We start from the raw sequence: 22,614 nt of genomic DNA, 5'->3' as shown, positions 1-22,614 counted from the left end.
CCTGTCAAACCCCAGGACACGGTGTCATTGTTTCTGACCACCACCTTTAAAAATGGCAAGAAGGTACCAAGCCTTGCAGCATGCCCTCTGTAGGAATCGCATGTTGATTGACTAAGAGGTGCTGGACAACTTCCAGCAATTACAGATTCTTACATCTCATCCACTGCCACACTTCTGGATCCTCAGGAGTACAACTGAATCCTTCCCTTTGGAAACATGCCAGCTCAGAGCATTACCTCCATCAACTCATCCACTAAGCTGGTCACCTTAGTTTTCACACACTCTACATCTACAATGACAACATGATGTTTCCATGACAGTGGCAGGAGAAAGTATTACAGGAAGATGGTTCATGCAGCCACAGCCAAAGTTATTACATGCATTAGCTAATTAGTGCTGAACAGACATGGTTCTAGCTCCAAATGCAAGCACATTCCAGAACAGCAAGCCATTTGGAACCAAGAACTTCATTTGGAGTCCATATGAATCCTGAACTAATGTCTCATCCTATTAATCAAGGCTTGAAAAGCTCTAAGCACAATTCAGAATGACAGCTTCCACAACTGTTTAGAGACCAGATTTTCTTTGCAGTTCTCGTTACAGCCAACATTGCTGCCAATAATCTGGATTCACATGCGGAAGAAAAACTCACTGCAGCTACTGCACAGCCTTCATAAACAGAAATGCAATACAGAACAATTAAAATTCCATCCTAAGCCATCAAACCAAATCAGTGTGTTTTACCATTACCAGTTGCTAATTTCGTCCCTTAGTTTTTATCTGGCAGAGTAGTTTAGGCAAACCCCTCCTCTTCAATTATTACGCTGAAATAGCTTAAAACTTATTTGAATTTGCAGCCTCTAAAATAAGAGGAGATGAGACCAGAATTTATTTTTTGGAGGTTCTGCATTCCACAGTCAGCAACTCACCAGGAGGGCCTGCAGCCCTGCCCCACTGCACGCACCCCTCGCACATGTCCTTCACCCAGGCAAGCGGCCAAGGCAGGACAGTCCTGAACGCTTCCACCCCCGCTTTGGCCAGGGTGCCCCAGAACGAGCAATGCTGGACACTGTGAAGCCAGAATGTACCAGTTGATGCGGTCCTGGCACAGAAAATGGTAGATTAAGTGGCTGCTGCTGATTCATCTTTCATGTTTTATTTATCTGAACTGCCTGGCCGCGTTACATCAGTGCACAGTTTTCAGCTGAACTGACAGTCACTCCTCCATCATCAGCAGACAGGTAGGAGAGATGACTCTGCTAAGTTCGTTAGCCACTGCAACACCAGGTGTCCACACGGATGCTCTGCCATACGCACAGGAGAAAGGGCATAACACTTCCCTGTTGGTGACATGCACCATTCAGGGCCTCCTCATCACAGCACTGAGATACCAGCAATGTCCTCATCACCTGTCAAACATCATCAGCTGCTGGGAACAATGACTCTGACAGAGACATTGCAGACTGTCTCAGCTCTAACCCAGGGATCTGAGGGGCAGTAACTGCCAACTACGATGCGTTCCTCAGTACCCAGTGTTCGTTAAACACAAAACCACCCTGCACAGGAAAGCTTCCAACCCAAAGCACAGCAACACGTTAATGCCCAGGTGAGAGGAGCCTCTCCGTCCTAGAGAAGGGCTCTAGGTCACTGCTACAGGGAGGACTGAGGCCTTTTATCCCCCAGAGGTCCCCAGTCAGGTAGCACATTGCACCCCCACAGGACTGAGGGGGGAGGGAAAGCTCTTGCCCAGCTCACCAGGGACAAGGGGGCTCCTCTAGTCCCCTCCTCCTCCCAGCTCACCAGTCCTTTTCAACCTTCCCACAGCTGGAGGACCAGGAGCATCAATCAGCTCTGTGTGAACCCCAAGGGCTCGCAGGCTGGCACCAGAATCCACTGGCCTGCTTTCTGCCTCACAAAACAGCTCCTTACACACACAAAGCCAGTGGCCTCGAGCAGCACGGGCACATGTCCTGTCCAGTGTGGGCAGGGGCACATGCTCGGGAGGGAGCCCGTTTGGCTGGCTGGAGGAGGCTGCCCAGCTTTGGGAAACCCACCCTCTGAGAAGACAGAGCTCCACACTTTCCATTGGGCACAGCCATGGCGAGCCACAGGAGCCCCAGCACCCAAACCCCGCAGCCCTGCCCAGCTCTGATGCACCTCTGCCACAGGGCTCGACACACTTTGCCCGCCAGGCTGCTGTGCAGCTGGGACCAGCCATCCTCCCCCACACTCCCTTGAATTCTCTCCTCATCAACATGAGGAACGCATTCCCAAACCATGCTGAGCAGAGGATCTATGCCAAAAGCCCAACAGGCACCGACGGAGGGTATTTACACTCTCTCCTGTAGCCACCAGTTGCTGCTATCCTGTAATTATTTCTGACAACCTTGAGTTGAAGGTAGCCACAGAAAAACTTACTACTCAAATCATCACAAATCTGTCTGGTTAACGCTCTCCCTACCCATTTTAGGGCTATTATCTGTGCTACTGCAGGTACTCCAGGGTGAAAACTACAGTGATTTTCCATCCACCCCAGGAAGCAAGATTTCCTGTAGCTCTAGAGCTTTATTTTAATCTAGAGGTAGTCAGGGAAGTGGGTGGAGTAAAGGCCAAATGCCTGAAGTCGGCAGCCCCCGCCTCTCCTGTCAGGACCTACGATCAGCCCCTGAAGTTGCCAGGGCTTTTCTGTTCCCATCATTGGTGAAAGCCCAAGTACAAAATGGTATCTGCATCCCCAGACAACTGAAACGCAAATCAGGATTACCCACTAGATGGAGTGCATTCATTATAGAATTAAATAGCTCCTCCAGAAGAGAGGAAGTTTTCACACTAGCCTCCACCTAAAAAACATAGTAGAAGGCATCAGGTTCTCAGCATACATGGTCTCCTCCCATTCCTCCAGAGATGTGGGCAGACAACTGCCTCTAATCAGAAATTAACTTATACTTAATAGCTGGACTAGAAGATTACAAGTACTGGGCAGAATATGCACAACATGGGTATATTTCCCAGAATGAGCACCAAAACCACCAAAGACAAGCTAATCCTGCAGGAAAATATCTACAATGCACCAGGTTCAGAAACCAACATCTCCTTCATCAACATTACCTGCAGAATATGCTTCTCTAGGTAGAGTTAGAAATCTATCAGGAGCAGGAGCAGTCAGCACAAGAAACACTGGCACGAGGGGGCTGCTCAAATGCCAGCATTCCCTTTTCTGCAAATTTTGTCAGAGATTCCTTTCCACGAAGAACACCAACAAAATTCAAATATCTGGCCACTGCAGTCTGTGTCTTGACTCACCCAAACTCAGTGAAATGCCTGCCTGAATTATAATTGGCTCCATAAAATGAATCATCTTACAGGTAGGAGCAAACCAGGCAGAGATGCAAATCATGCAGACACTCAGCAAACGGACTTACATTTTCTTTTGAAAACGATCTCGTGAAGCACAGGTATCGTGTGACCTTGGATTTAAATAAGCCATCTTTCCAGAGGTCAGCATCCAAGCCATCTGCTGTTTGTGCAACCTGGATAGAAGACAGAGGGAGAGAGGAGACATGTGAGCCAAGATAAAGTTAATATATGTGCAGCACTTCTTCCTCAGACCTCCTCTAATTAACAGTAGCCCGAACTCTCACAGCATCTCATTAGTTTCACAAGGTGCAGTGCAAAAAAACTTCCAAGAGGAGGTATAAAAAGACATTCTAAAAACGCTGTCTCTCGGGAAGCTGTTGATTAAAGATGCTCTGACAAAGTCCATTCTAATGAGGGAACAGCAACTTTGGTTCAGGCTCCAAACAATAGTTTGGAAAAGTCAGCACATTGGCTCTCATTACAGCCCCACGTGCAAGGGCACTCGGGCAGGCAGGGAGGAGGGGCCCGTTCAGACCAAGCACATGAACTGCCCAGGCTCTGTCATTTCACAGAAAAGCCAACAAGGAATTCTGGCTCCCAGGGTAAAAAACTGCTTTCAGCAGCTGGGGAAAGCCCTGCTCACTCACAGACTTTAGCAGCAACACCACGACACAGCCCGCAAGTGTCCCTCTCCAATGCAACCCCACCTTGTCCAGTCAATCAGTGGCACACACCGCACAGGGGGCAAAGGAGACAGAGCCCAGGGCCCTCCACCAGAGAGACAGAGGCACATGCAGGAAGAGACAGGTGGGAGAAGGTCTCAGTTTCAAGGCGATTTGGGGAGTGGGCATGAGGCAGCACTGCACAAGGGAAAGGGCTTGGCAATCGGCAGCTGGGCACTCACCCTGCACAGTGCAAGCTGGAAGAACCTGTGCCCCAAGAGATTTTCAAATAAGAGAGGAGACAAGAAGGGAAACACAAGGAGAAGGGCAGCAGAGAAAAGAACAGCCCCCCAGGCTGATGACTCCCAGCAGGACATTCTAGCATAGTGTAACACTATGCATCAGCACAGCTGAACTCCCACCTAACACCTCTCCGATGGGAGCAAACCTCTCCAATACAGCTCTTCAAGCCTAATCTCCTTGAACTGAGTAAGACTTTGGCCTCAAAGCAGCCTGATAACAAAGAACTGACAGTTGTTGTTACTGTTTGCACCAGTGTTTTGTTGAGCAGAGACTCCGCACAGGCACGGGAAGCAAGAGATGTGTGCTGACAAGACCCTCCAATTATCCTGAGTGCAGAAGAGAAAAGCGTGTTTATTGTCTGATCAGCAAAGGGAACAAAGTGCATTGGCTGCTCTTTGCCTCTCAGCAGCTGCTGCTCACAAGCCTCTGTGCAGCTCCAGCCCTTGTATGACACACAGCTTTTGCCATCAAGCTTGTGCAGAGAAATACACAGCATTTTCAAATGGTAAAATCATAAACCAGGATTTTGGTGGGATATTTGTTTCTTTATTATTCTTTGAATTCAGCTCTTTCCTAAGGTGCCAGTTTAGGAATATATGAGATCCACACGCTCCTCCCATTCCTAGGTGTAAGTCCATCCCGGTGCAAAGATAGTAAGAAAACAGTCTGCTTGGAGAAACTGCTGGAGTACACAGACACAGCTTCAACCCCAGTCCTTGTGAGAAACAAGTTTGAGGGACTACAAACAGATTTAACCACTTCATTCATTAACATGGCTTCAGCTTTTCTTGGGTCAGCCAGTTTTGTTTTCTTTGCTCCTATACCAAAGATGCTCAAAACTCAACTGGCAGCAACAGCCCCATCTGCAACTGTGAGGCTGGCTACACGAATTCCTGCTGGATGCACTTCTGTAACTGCTGTAAGCTTTAGGAACTTCACCTTACTTACAAACCAAATAGTTGTAGAGGTGGAAGCACATCTCTTCAGTTGGTATCCTCTCCTCCATAGCTCACCACCCAGGGCACAGGTAGATCCCAGCTGGCCACTATGTCCAAGGGGCTCCGTGCTGGGGGCTGGCACTGCTATCCCTCCAGAGGGGCAGACTTAGCAACAAAAAAAACCCCAAAACCTCAACTCACAGCACACGTCCTTTTAGGAACAAACCTACCATTCTAACCCATCAAGAATCCAATAGAAAGAGCCAAACCTGTCCCACGGGGAGCCACGAAGCAAGGCACTAATCCATCTCCAGGGAAGCACAGCAGTCCAGGCCAACCCCACACTTTGCTTCCCACTCCTGCCCCTTCCCACCGGCCAGCCTGGGCAGCACAGGACCTGGATCTTTGGCTCCCAGGAGACAGCAGTACTAGGCCTAGCCCGCAGCGCTGCCCATGCTCTGCTGAGCAGCCACTTGGCTCCAGAGTCCCAACTTGCAGAGAGGAACCACCTTCTCAGACACCCAGGCAGGAACACTTCATCCCTGTGTGCCCTCATCCGCGCCTTTGGGCATCAGGGCATCCTGCCACACCAGGGAGGCACCCAGAGCCACCTCATCCCAGCCAGTGCTGTCTAGTGGAAAGGACACCAACTGTGGCTCATGGCACCCAGACCATACGAGGCTGAAGGAGCATAAGTGTGGAAGCTATGCTTAGGGTAAGACAACTGCAGAGAGTGCTCACTCCCCCACAGCCTGCAGCCAGGACTGCTGGCCCCAGGGTCAAGAATGAGCTCTGCGTAAACATGGAGGAAGGCAGAGGAACCAGAAGAAAGGCAGCCTCCTCTGTGCCCCCCAGGAGAGAGAGACCCACATTCACAAGCATCATTACACCACCACTGTAATTGGATTAAGCCAGGGGCAGACACTGCTCCCTATTAAACCATGAACAGGCTATCTGAGGTGAGCGCTCTCTGCCCAGTCATTTAGGCAGAATGCAACTCTGTTATCACAGCCCTCACATTGTCCCGTGCTCCTTTATCAAGGCAAGAAGCTAATTACACAGCCCAGCTCACACAGGTAATCAGCACTCAGGAAAATGCAGTAAATGCAAAAAACCTTCCAGGTCTTTAAGGATTCTCTTCACAATACTCTCCCCTTGCATCCTCACTTCAGCTGGATCCATTTCCTTCCTTCTCACCCTGAACAGAGTACTCAATGATCCAGAGATGGAAAAGTGCAAGCAAAGCCCCAGTCAAGTGGTTTCCCTTCCTGACCACGCAAGCTGTGCAGCTCTGAAACCCAAGTGCAACGTAGCACGGCTGCAGCAGGATACAAGGGGAGCAGATGGACTACGGGCCAAACCTTCCCACGGAGTTCTGCAAGGTCAGCATTTCACAGTATTTCACTGTTTGGGACACTAATCCATGGGGAGAGAAACCATGCTGTTTAGTTACACAGCAACTAACCCAAGGATCAAGCAGCTGCTGAACAGTGACCTCCCTTTATCCATTCACAGTCAACTCTGCTGTATCCAGCTGCCTTTTCCTGCTGTACAGCCTCCTGCCAAAGCTTACTTTAGAGGTTTGCATTCTGTCCATCAAAATCATCCTCACAATTTCAGCTGATGCGAAACTCTCTGCTTCCCACTCTGGAGCTTCTCATCATCATTGTGCAGTGCTGATATGTGGGATTAAACAGCTGATGGGGGATCCATTTATTCAGAGATATAATTTGTGCAATACTTAGGACTCCTTCAGGATGAACATTACCAGGATTATTAAATCTGCATGCCACTGTGGCCAGCTGTTTCTGAAAACCCCTCCTCCAGGTAATTACACTCCTCTGGAGTGGCACAGATGAAGTAGCAGGACTGCATCCACAAACCTGCTCTGAGGGAAAGCACTAAGTGCTGCAGGCTGAGAGGTGGGCAGCTGGATATCAAATCACTGCTTAAAGCACACACAGGTGAGCCCTCTCTGGAAGATATGCTGTTCCCAGCAAAGCAAAGTCTCATTAGGGCAGAGCCAAGGCACTAGCAACAGCAGCTGGAATCGCTCTACTTACTACATCATAACCTGTTGGCGCTCGGTTCCGGGATGCAACCACGCCAACACCCGTGATGGGATCCATCGGCAAATCGGGCAAGGCATCGGAGAGGTCTCGTACTTCAGGCATTATGGACTGATCCTGAAAGAAAGGAGCAGAATTACAGGGCTGCTCAGCTCACACCCCAGCAGAAGACAGAGAGCCCCGAGAGCCCGCATGCACAGCCCAGCGCCTGTGCTGACACACCAGATTGCCAAGTTAAACACGGGACTAAGCCAGACACACCTTCTGCACTTTCATTTGCTTTTGATAAGAGAGTACATTTGTGCAATGCCCAATAGGTCTGGAATTTGGGCCAGCAGCCTCTTCCGAGATCAATTGTTTCCAGGATACTTAGCATGGGCTGGTCCCCATCCAGCAATGATGGGAAAACCCAAAGTCATTCCCTTCTCTCCCAAACAGAGAGCAAACCTCAGCCCTGAGCCAGGCTGGTTGAATCAGCTCTGCCATTTTAAGCAGCAAGTGATCTGCCTGCAATGGCTTCATCGGGAGGTTCCCCATCCACTATGGGTGTCAGACACACCAGGGTTTCCCCCGCGAGCTCCAGTCCCATCACACCCTCCTGAACCAGACTGTTTTCATGGAGCAGCACAGATGTATCTGGCGCTGTATGCAAACCTGCACTTGCTGCAGAGCCTCAGCACCAGGGGAACACAGACAAAGCGGCACAGGATGGTCTGATGCAAAGCAGACAGAGGCCTTGGCATCTTCCAGGAGAAGGGAGACATCAAGTACATACTTCAGGGGAGGGAGATATGCAAAGGGGACAGAAGCAGGTACGATCAACCCCTTTTGGATAGATGCTGTTGCAGGAAGCAGGAGGAAAGCACAAGAGAGCTGCCGAAATAACTTGCTGAGGAGAAGAATAGGGGAAGGTGTTGCTGCTTCTGCATGTGGTCTCCTGCCGAGGCAGCCAGTCAGGGCAAGTCCTCTCTGGCTTTCAGAAGGAATGCCCCAGGAAACCGCCCCCCACGCACCCTGAGATAAAAGGGCAGTGCTTTGTGTAAACAAGCGTCACTGCTGCGCAGCCAGACAAGCCGTGAACCAGAGCTACCTAATTCAGTTCCCTCCTCAGAGCAATTACACCCCAGCATTTCTAGGCCATGGTTACTTACTGCTTCTAGCAAGGCAGAGGGGAGTGCTGGTGCCAGTGGGACCTGGGTTTACACTTCACATTGCCCAGTCTGAACAAACATCGTGCTGCAGGCAACAAAAAAGAGCAAGTCTGGGCCCTATGTAAATAATAATAACATCACATGAACAGCCAGACAACCTGAGGAGTCCAAAGCAACAGCAGCCAGTCACCAGGAATGGTGAACACGCTATTGCCAATGGATCAAACCCAGGAGAGCGCTCACTTTGGCACCTACACAAGCATCCAGCACACACACAGCAAAGCAGATCCACTTTGCTCCTGACACAGTTCAAGCCCCCAAAACAGGACCAGAAGTGCACCCTGAGCCAGAGGGGCTGGCTCACCTTCCCCTCCCTAGGGGCTCAGTGTCCTCAAGTGAGACAAGGAGCAGAGAACCCTGCTAGAGGAAAGCTGGTGGCACTCAGCACAGCCCAGACAAACCCTGCACGGCTGCCAGCGCTGCTCCACTGGTTCATCCTGGTGTCTCGCAAATAACATGGAATCCACTGCCCAAAACACATGGTACCAGGCAAACACAACGTGAGGTTAACAAAGAACTTACAATCTGCTCTCCGTACACATGCACGCTTACTGAAAGCTTTCCAAGTCACTCTCAATAACGTGATGACTTTTCATTACGCATCGGGAGGAGCCAGGAGATAATGAATACTGATACGAGATTCTCTTAGGCCATTTGGAACTGAAAACCAGGTAAGTGACGCTATGCCCTAGCATGCTAACACCGCATGGCAGGTTCCAGCACAGCTGCAGCTGCACCACAGGGAAGTGGATCCGCTCCCCCAGCACCTCTGGCCTCCACCGAACCACCCAGACAAAGAGACAGCTGCCTCCGCAGAGGCAGGGCAGCAGGGGAGGCCAGGATGGCACCGCACCTCACTTTGGGGGAAAGCAGAGGGGCTATGACCCCTCTCAGGCCCTGGGAGAGCTCAGGCAGGCAGGGAGCCCCTGGCACTCCTCCCTGCTCCACAGCAGCAGTGTTGGCAGGGCCATGGTCGATGCAGGCTGGGGACCTGCTGCCGAATGCCACCCAGCTTGGCTCCCCACGCTGTGGGCTGCTGGGAGGCCCAGGGCCATGGCAGGAATGGTGCAGCAGCAGCACCAGCCTGTGAGAGGCCAAGGATGGGGTCCAGGGTCACCAGCAGCATGGTTCAAAAAGCAGGGGTGCCTCAACTGATGGTGCGGTGCTGCTAGGCAGACCCCAGCTTGACAGCACCCATCCTTGGCATGGGAAGAAGGGCACCTTTGTCAGAGACGTCTGCAGTCCCGCTCAGCACAGCAGGGGGAGGGGAAATGGCATCAATCCTCACTTTGTGCTGGCTCACACAAAGCCCCTCTATGGCATCGGCAGCGGCTGAGCATGGAGAACAGGGCCTTCCATCTGGAGAAGGTGGGAGGCTGAAGATGCAGAGTGAGATATGATGCGGCACTGGTGCAGGGCCCACAGCAGCACACCATCAAAGCAAGGGCTGCACCAAGCTCCCCACACTCACCACCACAATGCAGCACCCAGCACCTTCCTCAACCCATGCCCGCAGATGGCAGGGATGGGTGAGCAGAGCATCTGCCCAGAAAACAACCCTCTGGGTAGCGCAGCACGCCCTGCTCTGCAGTGGGAGGGCTAGGGCAGCAGCGCCCGCGCCCAGCCACCACCACACAGCCAGGCTGTGCCACACCAGGCCAGTTTCCTGATGCACGGTTGGCATGGATGATGCATTTGGAACAGGCAGGGAGCAGCAGGAGTGGGTCTGCACACTCAGATAAATGTTTTTATGAACTCTGCCCAGGTCAGAGGGGAACCTTGCTGGGCAATCACACAGAGGATCGGCTGCATCGCACTGCTCCCCCCCAGGGCGTCTGCACTATTTGGTTTCTTTTCTACCACGCCTTTGAACTTAAAAATAAAAAACAAACAGTGAGAGAACAGAATAAATAAAAGGATTCTATAAATACTGCCATTAGACAGCTTGTTATTTTAACGAGGTTCTCTTCAAACAACGCGAGTTTGACCTATGCGCCTGCCTAACATCATGGTGGCGGAGAACTCCAACCCACTGACCGGGAGATGTCCTTGCCCCATCCTGCGCTGAGCTGCGCTCCCCGAGCTTTGTCAAAGGGTCTGCCGCTCCGACCGCTGTAGGGTTATTCTGGGAACAGCCCAAAATAATTAGAAGAACATTTTTCCCACTAGCTGGGAGCATGCTCCCCGGAGGCCTGCTCTCAACTGCAGGGCCACATCCAGCCCCCAGCATGGCCGGGCAGTGGAGGGAAGCGGATGTGAGCCCTGGGCAGGAAGAAGCTTCAAACACCATGGGGATGCTTAGACAAAGCCAGCAGGGAAAGGATGTGCCTCCATCAAGGAAAGTCACTGCACATCTTGCCAGCACTGGACCCAAGCAGCGCATGACAGAGAGGGGCAGGATGGCCTCTGGGCAAGACTCAGAACAGGCTCTTGGCACGCAGCTGCCAAGCTGCTGACTTTATCCCAAATGCTTCTTGCTTCCTCGAACCAGTCATGCCACAGGGCAGAAGGTGCAGGAGTCCTGGGGATGCCTAGCCGCAGGAGAGACCTTCAGGGACTCTGCCAGCTTCCGCCACAGCCACCTTCCCTCTGCCCTCAGCCAAGGCACTTCACCTTCTTTCCCTCTTCCTGCCCGGGATCCAGGGGTCCACTGTCTCTGTGTGGCACCAACCCAGGCCCCATCCACATCCAGCAAGGCCAGACCCAGACGGCCCCAGCAGGCACGTGCACCGACTCCATCCTGCTTCCTCAGCGGCACCACAAGGTCCCTGCTCCAGCACAGCAGTGATGGCTCTACAGGCTGCAGCGCATAGTGTGGGCAGTGGAGACCAGTGCTGGGTGCCCTGCGAAGCCAGCAAAGCCAAAGGCAGCTCACCACCCCGGAGCAGGCTGTCTTGCAGCCCATACCTGCAGCCATGCACACCTCCCTTCTCCCAGCACCCCAAGATGTCAGTTTGTGGCCTTTTCACTCACTCTCATCTTTTTTCTCACTAGCTCATCTCCACTTTTAAGAGCTTATCCTAGGCACACTTTTCTGCTGGCTTCATTGTCCGTCTCAAGTATTCCACTGAGGTGACCAACCACCCACACTTCCGTGCTTTGGCTGGGACACACACAGAGCAAAGGAACACGTTTCCAGAAATGAATGTAAGAGCACTTTCCCCCCCTCCATGTTCCTTTTCAACAAGCTGGGCAAGTTCAAGAGCTGGTGGGTACATGACCAGGTCAGGCCTGACAACACGTGTGCTACAGAAGCTTTGTGCTGCCAGCAACACAGGTCAAGTTCTGCAGTTAAACAGCACGGGACTTGGAAAGAGAATGGTCTTATTGTGTCCTCCTTCAGCTCCAAGCCCTGCACTTGGACACTGACCTGCTCATCCCACAAGCAGGAAAGTATGAGCCAAGGCAAAAAAATTATCAGCTACCTCCCTGAGTTCCTGCACCCTGTGGGAAATAATCCCTCAAACCGGAGCATGCTCACATTATCACCCTGTTGTTTTGCAGAGGTGGTAGGCACAGCTGGCACAACACAGGCTGCTCAGGACTTACACTGCAATACTCCTCTGCATGCTGGTCCTCCCACATCTGGGAATGGGACATAGCCTGAGCCGGTTTTCTATTTCTGCTCACAGAACAGGACATAGTTTCAATGCAAAAACCAGGAGACTATGGTAGGACACGGGGTCAGGGCCTTGGAGGACTCCATCACAGGCAGGCAGGATTGCAGTTTCACATTTCGTCCTGAATAGCATGTCTGGAATCACCCTGCTCCCAGGCTCCTGCTGCCAGGCAGCTGCCCCACATCAGCTGCAACATCTCCACAGTTCGAGACCCAGTGGGTGGAAACAGGAACTTAAGTTACGGAATGAGCAAAATTGAGATCTTGTACTGCTTCGCTGCAGTTCTAGCTATGGATATGCATTTCAGTGTCTTATTTCAAACCAGAACTGGTTTCCATGCACAGATAACCTTGCACCAAGGCAGCAAATTGTAAATGACATTCAGCTTGTTATTTCAATCGTGGCACCTGCATGAACAAGTCCCTGGGGGTTGCAGGAACCCTTGTGCCTGAGATTCACTTTGCCAGAGTGTCACACACTATGCGACTGGAGCATTGCGTGTGTTTTATTTCACACCTCCAGAAGCTCAAACTTTGGTCCAGCATAGAATCACAGAATAACCAGATTGGAAGAGACCCACCGGATCACCGAGTCCAACCATTCCTATCAAACACTAACCCATGTCCCTCAGCGCCTTGTCCACACGTGCCTTAAACACCTCCAGGGAAGGCAAATCAACCACCTCCATGGGAAGCCTGTTCCAGTGCCCAGTGACCATTTCCATGAAAATTTTTTTCCTAATGTCCAGCCTAAACCTCCCTGGCAGAGCTTGAGGCCATTCCCTCTCGCATGCTCAGAAAATCTAGCGGGTATGGCCACCTCAGCTAAAAATTCCAGGGCTGACACGGCCAACCTGCCGCACGATGTGCGGGCTCTCCCGAGGTGTGCAAATGCATGTTCTCACACACGGAAAATAAAACAGAAAATGGAGAAACCCAAGCATTGATCCAAAGAGCCGGACACCTGCAGGAGTCCAGCTGGCCTCGTCCGAGCCAAAGGGCTCCACGTGCGTTACCACAACCAGGCCCTGAACTCCCCAGCTCGGAAACAGCACGGAAAGCCCTGACGCTTGTTGGACCTCGGAGAACCTCTCCAGACACGCCAGCGGGAGCTCACACACCTCAGTCACGCAGGAGAGTGACACGGGCAGCCAAACCCACGCTGTAAACACGGCGGAAGCCCACGCGGTTTGAACAAAACCCCAGGAACCTCCCGAGCGGGGCCGGGGGGCGGCGGGGACGGGAAGGAGGGGGGGACGGCGAGGAGCGGGGGACACTTAACTGTTGCCGGTGCGGGCGCGGCGCGGCTCCCCCGGCGCAGGCAGAGGCAGCTCCTCATGGCCCGGCGGGCGGGGCGGCGGCCCGGGCGGAGCGCAGCCGGGATGGCCCCGCGCAGCCGCGACAGCCGCTCCGCTCCCCCCGGCCGGGGGGAGCGGAGCGGCTGTCGCGGCTGCGCGGGGCCTACCCGGCTGCGCTCCCCGGCTGCGCTCCGCCCGGGCCGCCGCCCCCGGCTCCTAGCAATCCCCCAGGTTCCTTTCAGGTAGTTGGAGAGAGCAATGAGGTCTCCCCTCAGCCTCCTCCAGGCTAAACACCCCCAGCTCTCTCAGCCGCTCCTCATAAGGCCTGTTCTCCCAGCCCCTTCACCAGCTTCGTTGCTCTTCTCTGGACTCACTCCAGAGCCTCAACGTCCTTCTTCTGCGGGCTCATGTTCAGTCGCTGTCAACCAACACCCCCAGGTCCCTCTCCTCCAGGCAGCTTTCCAGCCAGACTTCTAGTCTGTAGCCACCCAGGGTTGTTCTGGCCTAAGTGCAGGACCCGGCATTTGGCCTTGTTAAACCTCATGCCACTGGACTCAGCCCAGTGGTCCAGCCTGTTCAGATCGCTTTGGAGCCTCCCTACCCTCCAGCAAATCCACATTTCATAGAGTAACCAGGTTGGAAGAGACCCACCAGATCATCGAGTCCAACCATTCCTATGAAACACTAACCCATGTCCCTTAGCACCTCGTCCACCCGTGCCTTAAACCCCTCCAGGGAAGGTGACTCAACCCCCTCCCTGGGCAGCCTCTGCCACTGCCCAATGACCCTTTCTGTGAAGAATTTTTTCCTAATGTCCAGCCTGAACCTCCCCTTGTCCTGTCCCCTGTCCCTTGGGAGAAGAGGCCAGCACCCTCCTCTCCACAACCTCCTTTCAGGTATTTATAGAGAGCAATAAGGTCTCCCCTCAGCCTCCTCTTCTCCAGGCTAAACAACCCCAGCTCTCTCAGCCGCTCCTCATAAGACTTGTTCTCCCAGCTTAGTGTCATCCACAAACTTGCTAAGGGTGCACTCGATGCCTTCATCCAGGTCATTGATAAAGACATTGAACAGGGCTGGACCCAGCACTGCGCCCTGGGGAACCCCAGCCTCCAGCTGGATTTCACACCATTTACCACCACTCTCTGGGCCCGGCCAGCCAACCAGTTTTCCACCCAGGAGAGTGTGCGCCTGTCCAGACTTCTCCTAGTCTGTAGCACTGCATAGGGTTGTTGTGCCCCAAGTGCAGGACCCGGCCTTTGGCCTTGATAAACCTCCTGTCGTTGGACTCAGCCCAGCGGTCCAGCCTGTTCAGATCTCTTTGCAGAGATGTAAATGTCAATGTAAACCCAGGGTCCCTCTGAAACAAATCACTCCTGGCAGATAGGCAGCCGCTGCTGTGAGCTGATGAAGGGCCAATTGCATCAAACCAAGTTGGTTTTCTTGAGAAGGCCTCCCTCTCAGGTGAGGGGATAAGCAGCTTTGGGAGCTACCTTGTCTTCAATAAGATACTTGATGCTCTCTCACCATGGCCTGAAATTAAGCAAATATGGTCTGGAAAGATCAGGGTTTGCCAGGCTGGTTGGGTAACCAGAGGCCATTGCAGCACAGAAGACCTGAGGTTCTGCAGGGTCTGGTTCTGCTCAGTATTACCACATGCCAGTGATGAAATTGAGGACACACTTGTGACATTAGCAGGTGATGCAAATCGTAGCATGACCTGGAGCTGCAGCAGGGCAGCAGCCCTCGTCAGAGGGGCTGAAGCTGCAGCTGCCCTGCACTCAGACCTTGCCCCAAGGAAGGTCATCGGCGATAACCTAGGGAGCAGCGAGGCTGCTGTAAGGGGTGACATCAAAGGCCTTCGATGCAAGGCTGAAAGAGCAGGAGCTGCTGATCTAAAGAAAAGCAAAAGGGGTGAAGAATGAAATAAAGAAGGGAGGAAAGCACATTCGTTTGTAGGGGAATGAAAGAGGAGGGCAGTAACCTATTCTCTCACCCTTTGTGGCTGGACTAAGAATTGATGGGTGTGAAGTACAGCAACAGATTCTGCAAAGGGTGTAAAAATCTTAACAACAGTGGAGAGAGGGAGGCCAGCTGGAGAGCTCTAGTGGTTGTTGAAAGGTCTTCTAAAAACACTTATCGGACGCTACTCAGTCATTCCCTCGGGGCAAGAACCAGGCAGGATGGTCTCCCGAGTCCTTTCCAGCCCCTTGCTCAATCACAGTGCAGTCAGACTAACCACGAAGAGAAACACTGCATGCTTTGGTTTGTTAGCATTTGAGATGCTTGTCTGAAAGGCAACATACACATTAGTGGTTTTGTATTCCTATCCATAAAGCAAACAGTGTTCAGCAACAGCAGAATCCATCAGTCCCGTGTTCTCCTGGATGGAAGGCAAACCCTCCTTTGGTTCAGGCTGGTGCTTCTCCAGCTAAGCACGTTAGACTGGTACTTGGTGAACTGTGATAATAACTGGTTATTCTTAACTAAGGCTCTGTTCCCTCACAGTTCAACCAAGGCTTTCTGGCTCCAACTGCATACAGCCCTGAAGGCTGGTGGTGTCTTCTAAGCCCAAAAATTAAAATAAATATATATATGTATTTGGAGCAATAAGGAATACAATGCTGGGTTTTGGGGTTTTTTGGGGGGTGGGTTTGTTTTTTTTTATTTGGAGAATAATTTGGAGAGAAAGAAAAATGATGCCTGGTGGAAATGAGAGCTATATGTCCCATACATAATATATGACCCAAATGTCCTATTACGAATACAACAAGATTTCCTGAACTGGAGAAGTTGTTACACATTACAATGCACTAATGCTCCCCCACGGAGATGCTGATACTGAGAGAGTCTTTAGTGTAATAATATTAAAAATCCTAGAGTTTCAATAAGATCCTCCCTACTACCATGGTGGTAGGAAATGAATTGATTCCAAAGGAAGGCTCTAATTGCTGCTTAGTATCCGCAAAATATTCCAAGATACACTGCAAGCATATATCCCAGCGCGTCTGTGGCATGATCTGCAATAACATTTTTTTCCGAAGAGACAGTCGCTTTCCATTGCAGCTCAGTTGCTGCTGCAGCTTTGCCCTGGGACAAGCTGCCTGAGGAGAACACAGCACTGCGTAAGGGAGCAAATGCCTCTGCTGTGGCTGTGCAGGCACACACAGCCCATTCCCAGCCCTTCTGCCAAGGGAGGCCTTTAAACTTTGGCAGAGGTTTGAGGCTGGGAAATGCACCACTATGCAGTTCCATGGAACATAAGCACAGGCCCTGAATCAGCAAGTACTTGCACACTCGATATTGGGTACCCAAATAACTATATCAGCGTTAGTGCTGGAGCTAATCTACCAGGGTAAAGTTACTCAAAAGCATAAGTATTTGCAAGTATAATGTTTTCCTCTGAATATTTTACATAAATATTTTCAAAATGCATTTATTTACTTCTGTTTATTCAGAGCGTGTCTTTTCTCACGCATCCTGCAGTCACATACGTGCTGTCCAGTTCATTCCAGTGTCTTGTTTTCAGGATGCTGAATAGGAGGAATTTAAGTCAGGCTTGGCTATGATGCTGGAGCTGCGGCTGAACAAACACAGCCCACTCATCCTTGAGTGGATGGACGCCAGCAGTTCATCCTCCAAAACACTGTTCCCAATAAGCACACACATTGCTGGGTTCATTAGCCGTGCACAGCTTGCTCTGTGCTACCCAACTCCATTTGCCCGCAGCAGCACAGCTCTGCTGGAAGGATGTGCTGCTGCCAGGACAGGGTGTGCAACACTGGGGGCTCGTGCAGGGGGTACTGGCCCAGCTCTGCTCACTCCCAAGGGGGAGCAGAAATTCCCGGCAACCGCTGGTCAAGCTCCACTATCAAAAGACCTCACTTTGCAGGGGGAAACACTATGATAGACTGTAAAGGATCCAGCAACCTCATGCTGACTGTAAACTCAAGACCTTATTGTTTAAAATCCTTTATGCTGCAGGAATTAATCTCTCTCACCACATTTAGCACAGCAGTGAAACACTGCTGCATGTACCATTTTTTCCATGCCTGCCTTAGAGAAAAATCAGCCCAGAGTTCAGTTTCATGCTGGAATGGCTGCAGTTAAGGCTTAGCTGCTGCCCGGGTTTAAGGCTTCTTTGAGGTAAGCTGCTGTCTCTAGCTTAGCGCACCAAAACATCTCTCTGCAGCTACAACTTCCCTTTTGTATTTCCATTTTAAGCCTTAGTTATTCTAAAAGGAATTCATGTCTCCTGCAGCTGTTTTAATTCAGGCAACTAAGTGGGAAGAGTACATCCAGCCCAAAGTCACCCGTGCACCCTGAAGGACAGCAGGGAGAACACAGAAACTGGGCAGCTGTGGCCCAAGTCTGCCCTGAGGAGGCTCTGTGCTTTTGTCTCTAACCCAGGCGAGGCTGGCCAGGAACCCCGAGAGTTACCAGACCTCTGTCCTTTCCTCAGCAATACCCTGAGCCTGGGGCAGAAGATGGGCAGTGGTAGAGCCAAATCTCCACTTGACAACAGTGGCGAGCAAGCCCCTCTGAAACATTTTGAAGATTTGCATGCTCTGTGGTAGTCACCTGCTTTCTCTTGGGAGGCACGGGGGCTGCTTTTTAATAAAGAGATCCTGAAGCAATTCAGGTAGCAACATGATCCTGAGAAGAGATGCAGGTGTATTTCAGGAGCTCACTGTAGTCAAAAACCTCCAGACCACCCACCAGGTTTCACAGCATTTTTTGCATTTCATTTCATTTTACTTTTGAGTTTAATCTTTTGTTCTTGTTCAACAAAGCTGTGTAATATTTCCTGCAAGGAAAATAGGTCACTATTTTACTACTGCAATCCTCATTTCTGGCTGCCTGTGATGCACCTTGGTCTGCTTTCCTTCTGGCAGGCCAGGCTCCAGACAAAGTGGAGCTCTTCACTGGCCAGACGAGGCCATGACCAGGCAGATACTTTGCTGAGAGTCCATCAGCCCTTGCCTCTGAGCTGTGCTTTCAGTTCCCTGCTACACCAGCACCAACTCTTTACTCTTTCTCCTGTCCCTTTTGGTTTGGTCTGGCCACAACACCAGAGAAGCCTGTGACTTCAGCCAGCATTAAAAGACACCATTTCTAAATTTAAGCTCAAGAGTGGTGTGGGCACACAGCATCACCACATCTTTGGGCAATGCACATAAATCCAGTGACAGCCCAGAGGCCCGAGCCCATGGGTGGCAGTGCAGCTCCTAGAATTGCTGCCCACTGCAGCTTCTCCTCGCCCCATGAGACCTCAGGATGGGGCAGAGTGATTTTTACAAGTGCCAAGTGCCTGCATGGTTTATGGCTTGCCAGTGCAGGACTGAAGCACAAGCAGGGCCCTCTCATAGCACAAAGCAGCAGCACTCACCCGCTATTTATATATTATGGATCATAATATTTAAGTGGCCCAGCTATAACCCTGTAACTAGTTTTCCTTGACAGGATGATTATTCCTCAGCACATACTAACAGCTGTCTGTAAAACACATTTATGTATTGTTCATAAATTTCTCAGCAGTGACAACCCCCATGCTGCTCCCCAAGCCCCCACATTGGCAGGTGCCACCCATCCCCCTCCTGCCACCAAGGGTGATGCTGGCACTGGCTGCAGCCTGGGACAAGACGGGGCTGGAGGGTGCTGGGGGAGCCTGGGGCAGGGATGCTCCTGCCAGGCACTGAGTGAGCACAGGCAGAGCCCTTCTCAGTAAGGGAATCATCCCACCCCTACATCAGCACAGAGAACCAACAACCCTGCTGGCCGAGAAATGTTTTCTCATCAGCATTTCTGTTCAGACTTCTGTCCTGCCTACCAGATAAAGGTGCCCCAGGGGCAGGAGCACCACCTCAGACCTCAAGAGTGTGTTCAGAGCCTGGTGGGCATTGGGTAGAGGTGAGCAGGGTCTGGGCTGCACAGTCCAACTCCTCTCCCTGACAGGGTGGATCAGATGTCCCAAACATTTGCTGTGGAGGCAGGGGAAGCACTTACCCCCCTGCACAGGTCAGTGTCCTGCTGGCCCCTGCAAGCACATTCCCAGGACCTTGCACAGAACCAGCTCTGGCTGGCAGCCAACTTCCTCCACTCCCACTGCACACATGCTTAGGAAAATATTGTTTGTAAGCATGTTCACCAGCTGGAGCATCACACTCACAGGGCACAACAGAGCAACGCCTAGAAAGGTACCAAAATAGCCTTTGTGGAAAATTGTTCTGAACTGCTGTTCCAGGGATCCACTCGAAGAGATAGTGACTTAGAAAAAGCACCATTTCTTGATTTATTTGCCCATTTCCTTTCCTGTCCTACAGCTGCTGGCCCGAAGTGCACATGGAGGGGGAAGACTAGCACTTTTCAACTGCACAAAGCTGAAATCTGGATTTGTGAGCCCAGCTTCAAGGCCCCACAGCCAGGACCAGCCCTGTTTGTTTTGCAGGGGCACCCCAGGGCTGAGGTAAAATGGATATTCCACCAAAAGAGAGGGCAGAAAAAACTCCGTGTGGCTTAATTACCAAGGACAGCCACACATCCAGGTTCTCAGATGAATAATAGCCACACTGAGGTGGCAACTTTTGCATGAATAATTTTGAATGATGAACACATTTGGGAAACTGATGTTTGCTTCGCACCCCTCCTCTGAAAATGCTGCTGCTTGCCTCGCCTTCTTGCTCAGGGTGCGGAGAAAGCCCATGGATGGTGGCCATCAGTGCTATGAAGCTGCTGTCCCAGGAAGATGCTGGAGCAAACAGCGTTGAGGTGGCAGAGTGTTTGCATGAAGGAATGCCACGAGTCAGTTAATAGGTCACCAGTCAGCACTAGGAAGTTGGTCACAGTTCAGCTGCCTCTGCAAGACTTTTTCTAGGTCAGCCCTTTCTCCATTTAGCCATGCAGGACCCCAAAATTACAGCTCCACTCTCCAAACTCCCTGAAGCAGGGCCACAGCCTGCACCCTTTGTTCACTCGTTTTACACCTAAGAGGTGGTTCACATTTTGGTGAAGCTGCTGCAGCCAGAGAATCCTGCTCCCAGCTGCAGCCCCAAGCCATCATCCCTGCCCTGCTTCCCACCAGGGCTGGGTAACACTGAGGGCCCATCTCCTCCTGCAAGAGGACATCAGTTCCCTCCACCACAGTTCCCCAGCCAGCTGGCAGCATTACACACTGCTACTCAGCTCCTTGGCTACTGCAGCCTGTGCGTATTAGCACCCCAGTGAGCTTCCCATCCGTCTGACAGGACTCAGAGTGGATAACGATGCCAAAGTCGGTCATAACTGGACAATTACAGTATTGCTGGGAGATTGAAAAACTGCAATTCAAACACCCTTAATGAAGGCTCAGCAGGAGTGGTGAGAGCCTCCCCAGCCTCACCTGGCTTTCCTCACACAGCATCACTGCCCCATGGCCATCGCAGCACCCTTGGGTAAGGGCAAGATCCAGCCAGATGAGTTACACAGCTGCGGCTCAGGACTAGAAATGGGAGGGTGAGCTCAGAAATGGGGTCTCCATGGAAAAACCTAAGCCCACCAGGTACCAGTGGTTGAAGCAGAAGCCCTGACTCTACTGAGCATTCTGAGCCCCAGGCAGTGCCAGCAATGGCAGGGAAGAGGCTACACACTCAGCTCCTGCTTTAATGTCCTCTTAGCTTTACCAGCACTTAAAACATCACATCTTTAAAATCCTTTAGGAAATCACACTTAGCAATCCTACATGGAGGGAGATAAAACCAAAACAAAGCACATCAGCCAGTTTCCTCCAAAAGACTCTTACCTCGCTCGGGAGTACAGGAGGGTGGGTATGGTGCAACAGGAGAATCTACAGATCACCCAGCTTCACTAACGAGAAGCCATTCTTTGACTACACGATGTGACATCCCACTCTATCCTCTAGAAATGTTAGGGGGTTTTGTTCCACAATTATGGGCCTGTGGTTCCCTCAGAGCGCATCCCAAGAGCTCAACCGCTTCTGAGGTGGGATCGCTGCCCTGCTGCTGGGCTCCTCGCTCCTGCCAGCCCAGGTGAGGCTCAGCGCACAGAAGGGCTCAGGGCTCTCCTTTCAGGGTGTACAGGACAGCCCAACACTGCGATAACGAGCTGACATTGGAAAGATAAGAGCTCTTCCAGCTCCTTTCTAGCCAGAGAATGCTTGTACCAAGCCTGGCTTTCATATGGAAAGCAGTGCATTTTTGCAATGTAAATATTTAAGAACCACATTTTGTAAGAAAGGAAAAAAAAACAACCAAAACCAAGAAAACAACGCTCACCTGAAAAGCCCATTGCCAGACTTTCTTCTTTTTCTGTTGAAGAGCACAACTGGCCATGGCCAGACCATCCCACAAGTCCACGTGGGATGAGGCCAATCTGGGAAGCTACCCGGAGCCGAGGGGTCAGGGCCTGAGCCTCCCCCAGCAGAGCTGAAGCAGGACCAGAGCGGAGCTGAAATGGGCTGCCGGCCCCTGGGCAGGGGTGGGGCCGGGCGGGTCCATCAGGTTAATTAATGCATCAGCTCCAGGTGGAGCTCCTCGGGAAACACCGCCATCTCCCATGGGTGTGATGAGCTGTGCCTGTTCTCAGCAGGACAGAGCCTGTCTGGGAGAGCCCGCCGAGGCAACCCCAGTCACTCAGTGCTCAGGGCACCCTGCCCACCCTCTCTGGTGGCACGGAGATTGCAGGCTCTGGCCCCATGCCTGTAAAAGATCTCTAAATTCATTGGAGACAAAACCTTGTCAAGTCCCCAGGGCGCCCCAGCAGATGGGAATCCTGCTGTGCTCCGGCAGCACCGGCTCAGGTCTGGGCAGGGGCTGGAGGACAGACCCTGGGTGGCTGCGAGCCTGCATCACTGCCCTTGTGCCAGGGCAGGGGCTGCCGAGCAGGAGCTCCTCCGGGATTTAACAGGGAATGTGGCCGTGCCGCACATCCCAGTGCTCGATGGGGCAGCTCGAGTACCTGAACAGCAGGAAAAAGGGCTGAGAAATGCCTTGGCCTATCCCACCCCACGCATTGCTGTTTTCATCTTAAGAGTGACAGTAAAACAGCATCCATATTACGGTGACATTAGCACAATAGCTGCCACAGGGCTGCCTCCAGCTTTATGCTTTTCAGGAAGAGGCCAGCAGCAAGAGATCAAAAACTGTTTTTATGTCGCTTCAGCGCT

The 22,614-nt window shown here is 51.8% G+C and overlaps 1 protein-coding gene across 4 annotated transcripts in view; it reads right to left on the bottom strand.

The window, feature by feature from the left end:
- Nucleotides 1–22,614, bottom strand: part of MVB12B (multivesicular body subunit 12B) — a 237,385-nt gene that overhangs the window by 47,363 nt on the left and 167,408 nt on the right. For 2 of the 4 annotated variants that reach the window (XM_069873484.1, XM_069873485.1), the window contains exons 2-4: nt 13,442–13,572; nt 7,324–7,446; nt 3,423–3,530 (exon numbers count right to left, since the gene is read on the bottom strand). In XM_069873484.1, the coding sequence (XP_069729585.1) occupies nt 3,423–3,530; nt 7,324–7,446; nt 13,442–13,572 (362 nt within the window). Of the gene's footprint in view, nt 1–3,422; nt 3,531–7,323; nt 7,447–8,480; nt 8,598–13,441; nt 13,573–22,614 lie in introns of those variants that run through there. The other 2 variants (XM_069873486.1, XM_069873487.1) reach the window with 2 other exon arrangements.

The sequence above is a fragment of the Phaenicophaeus curvirostris genome, chromosome 20 (genome assembly GCF_032191515.1).
Source record: "Phaenicophaeus curvirostris isolate KB17595 chromosome 20, BPBGC_Pcur_1.0, whole genome shotgun sequence".
Taxonomy (NCBI): Eukaryota; Metazoa; Chordata; class Aves; order Cuculiformes; family Cuculidae; genus Phaenicophaeus; species Phaenicophaeus curvirostris.
The sequence above is the reverse complement of the archived record's forward strand: the minus strand, read 5'-3'. Positions and strand labels throughout refer to the sequence as shown.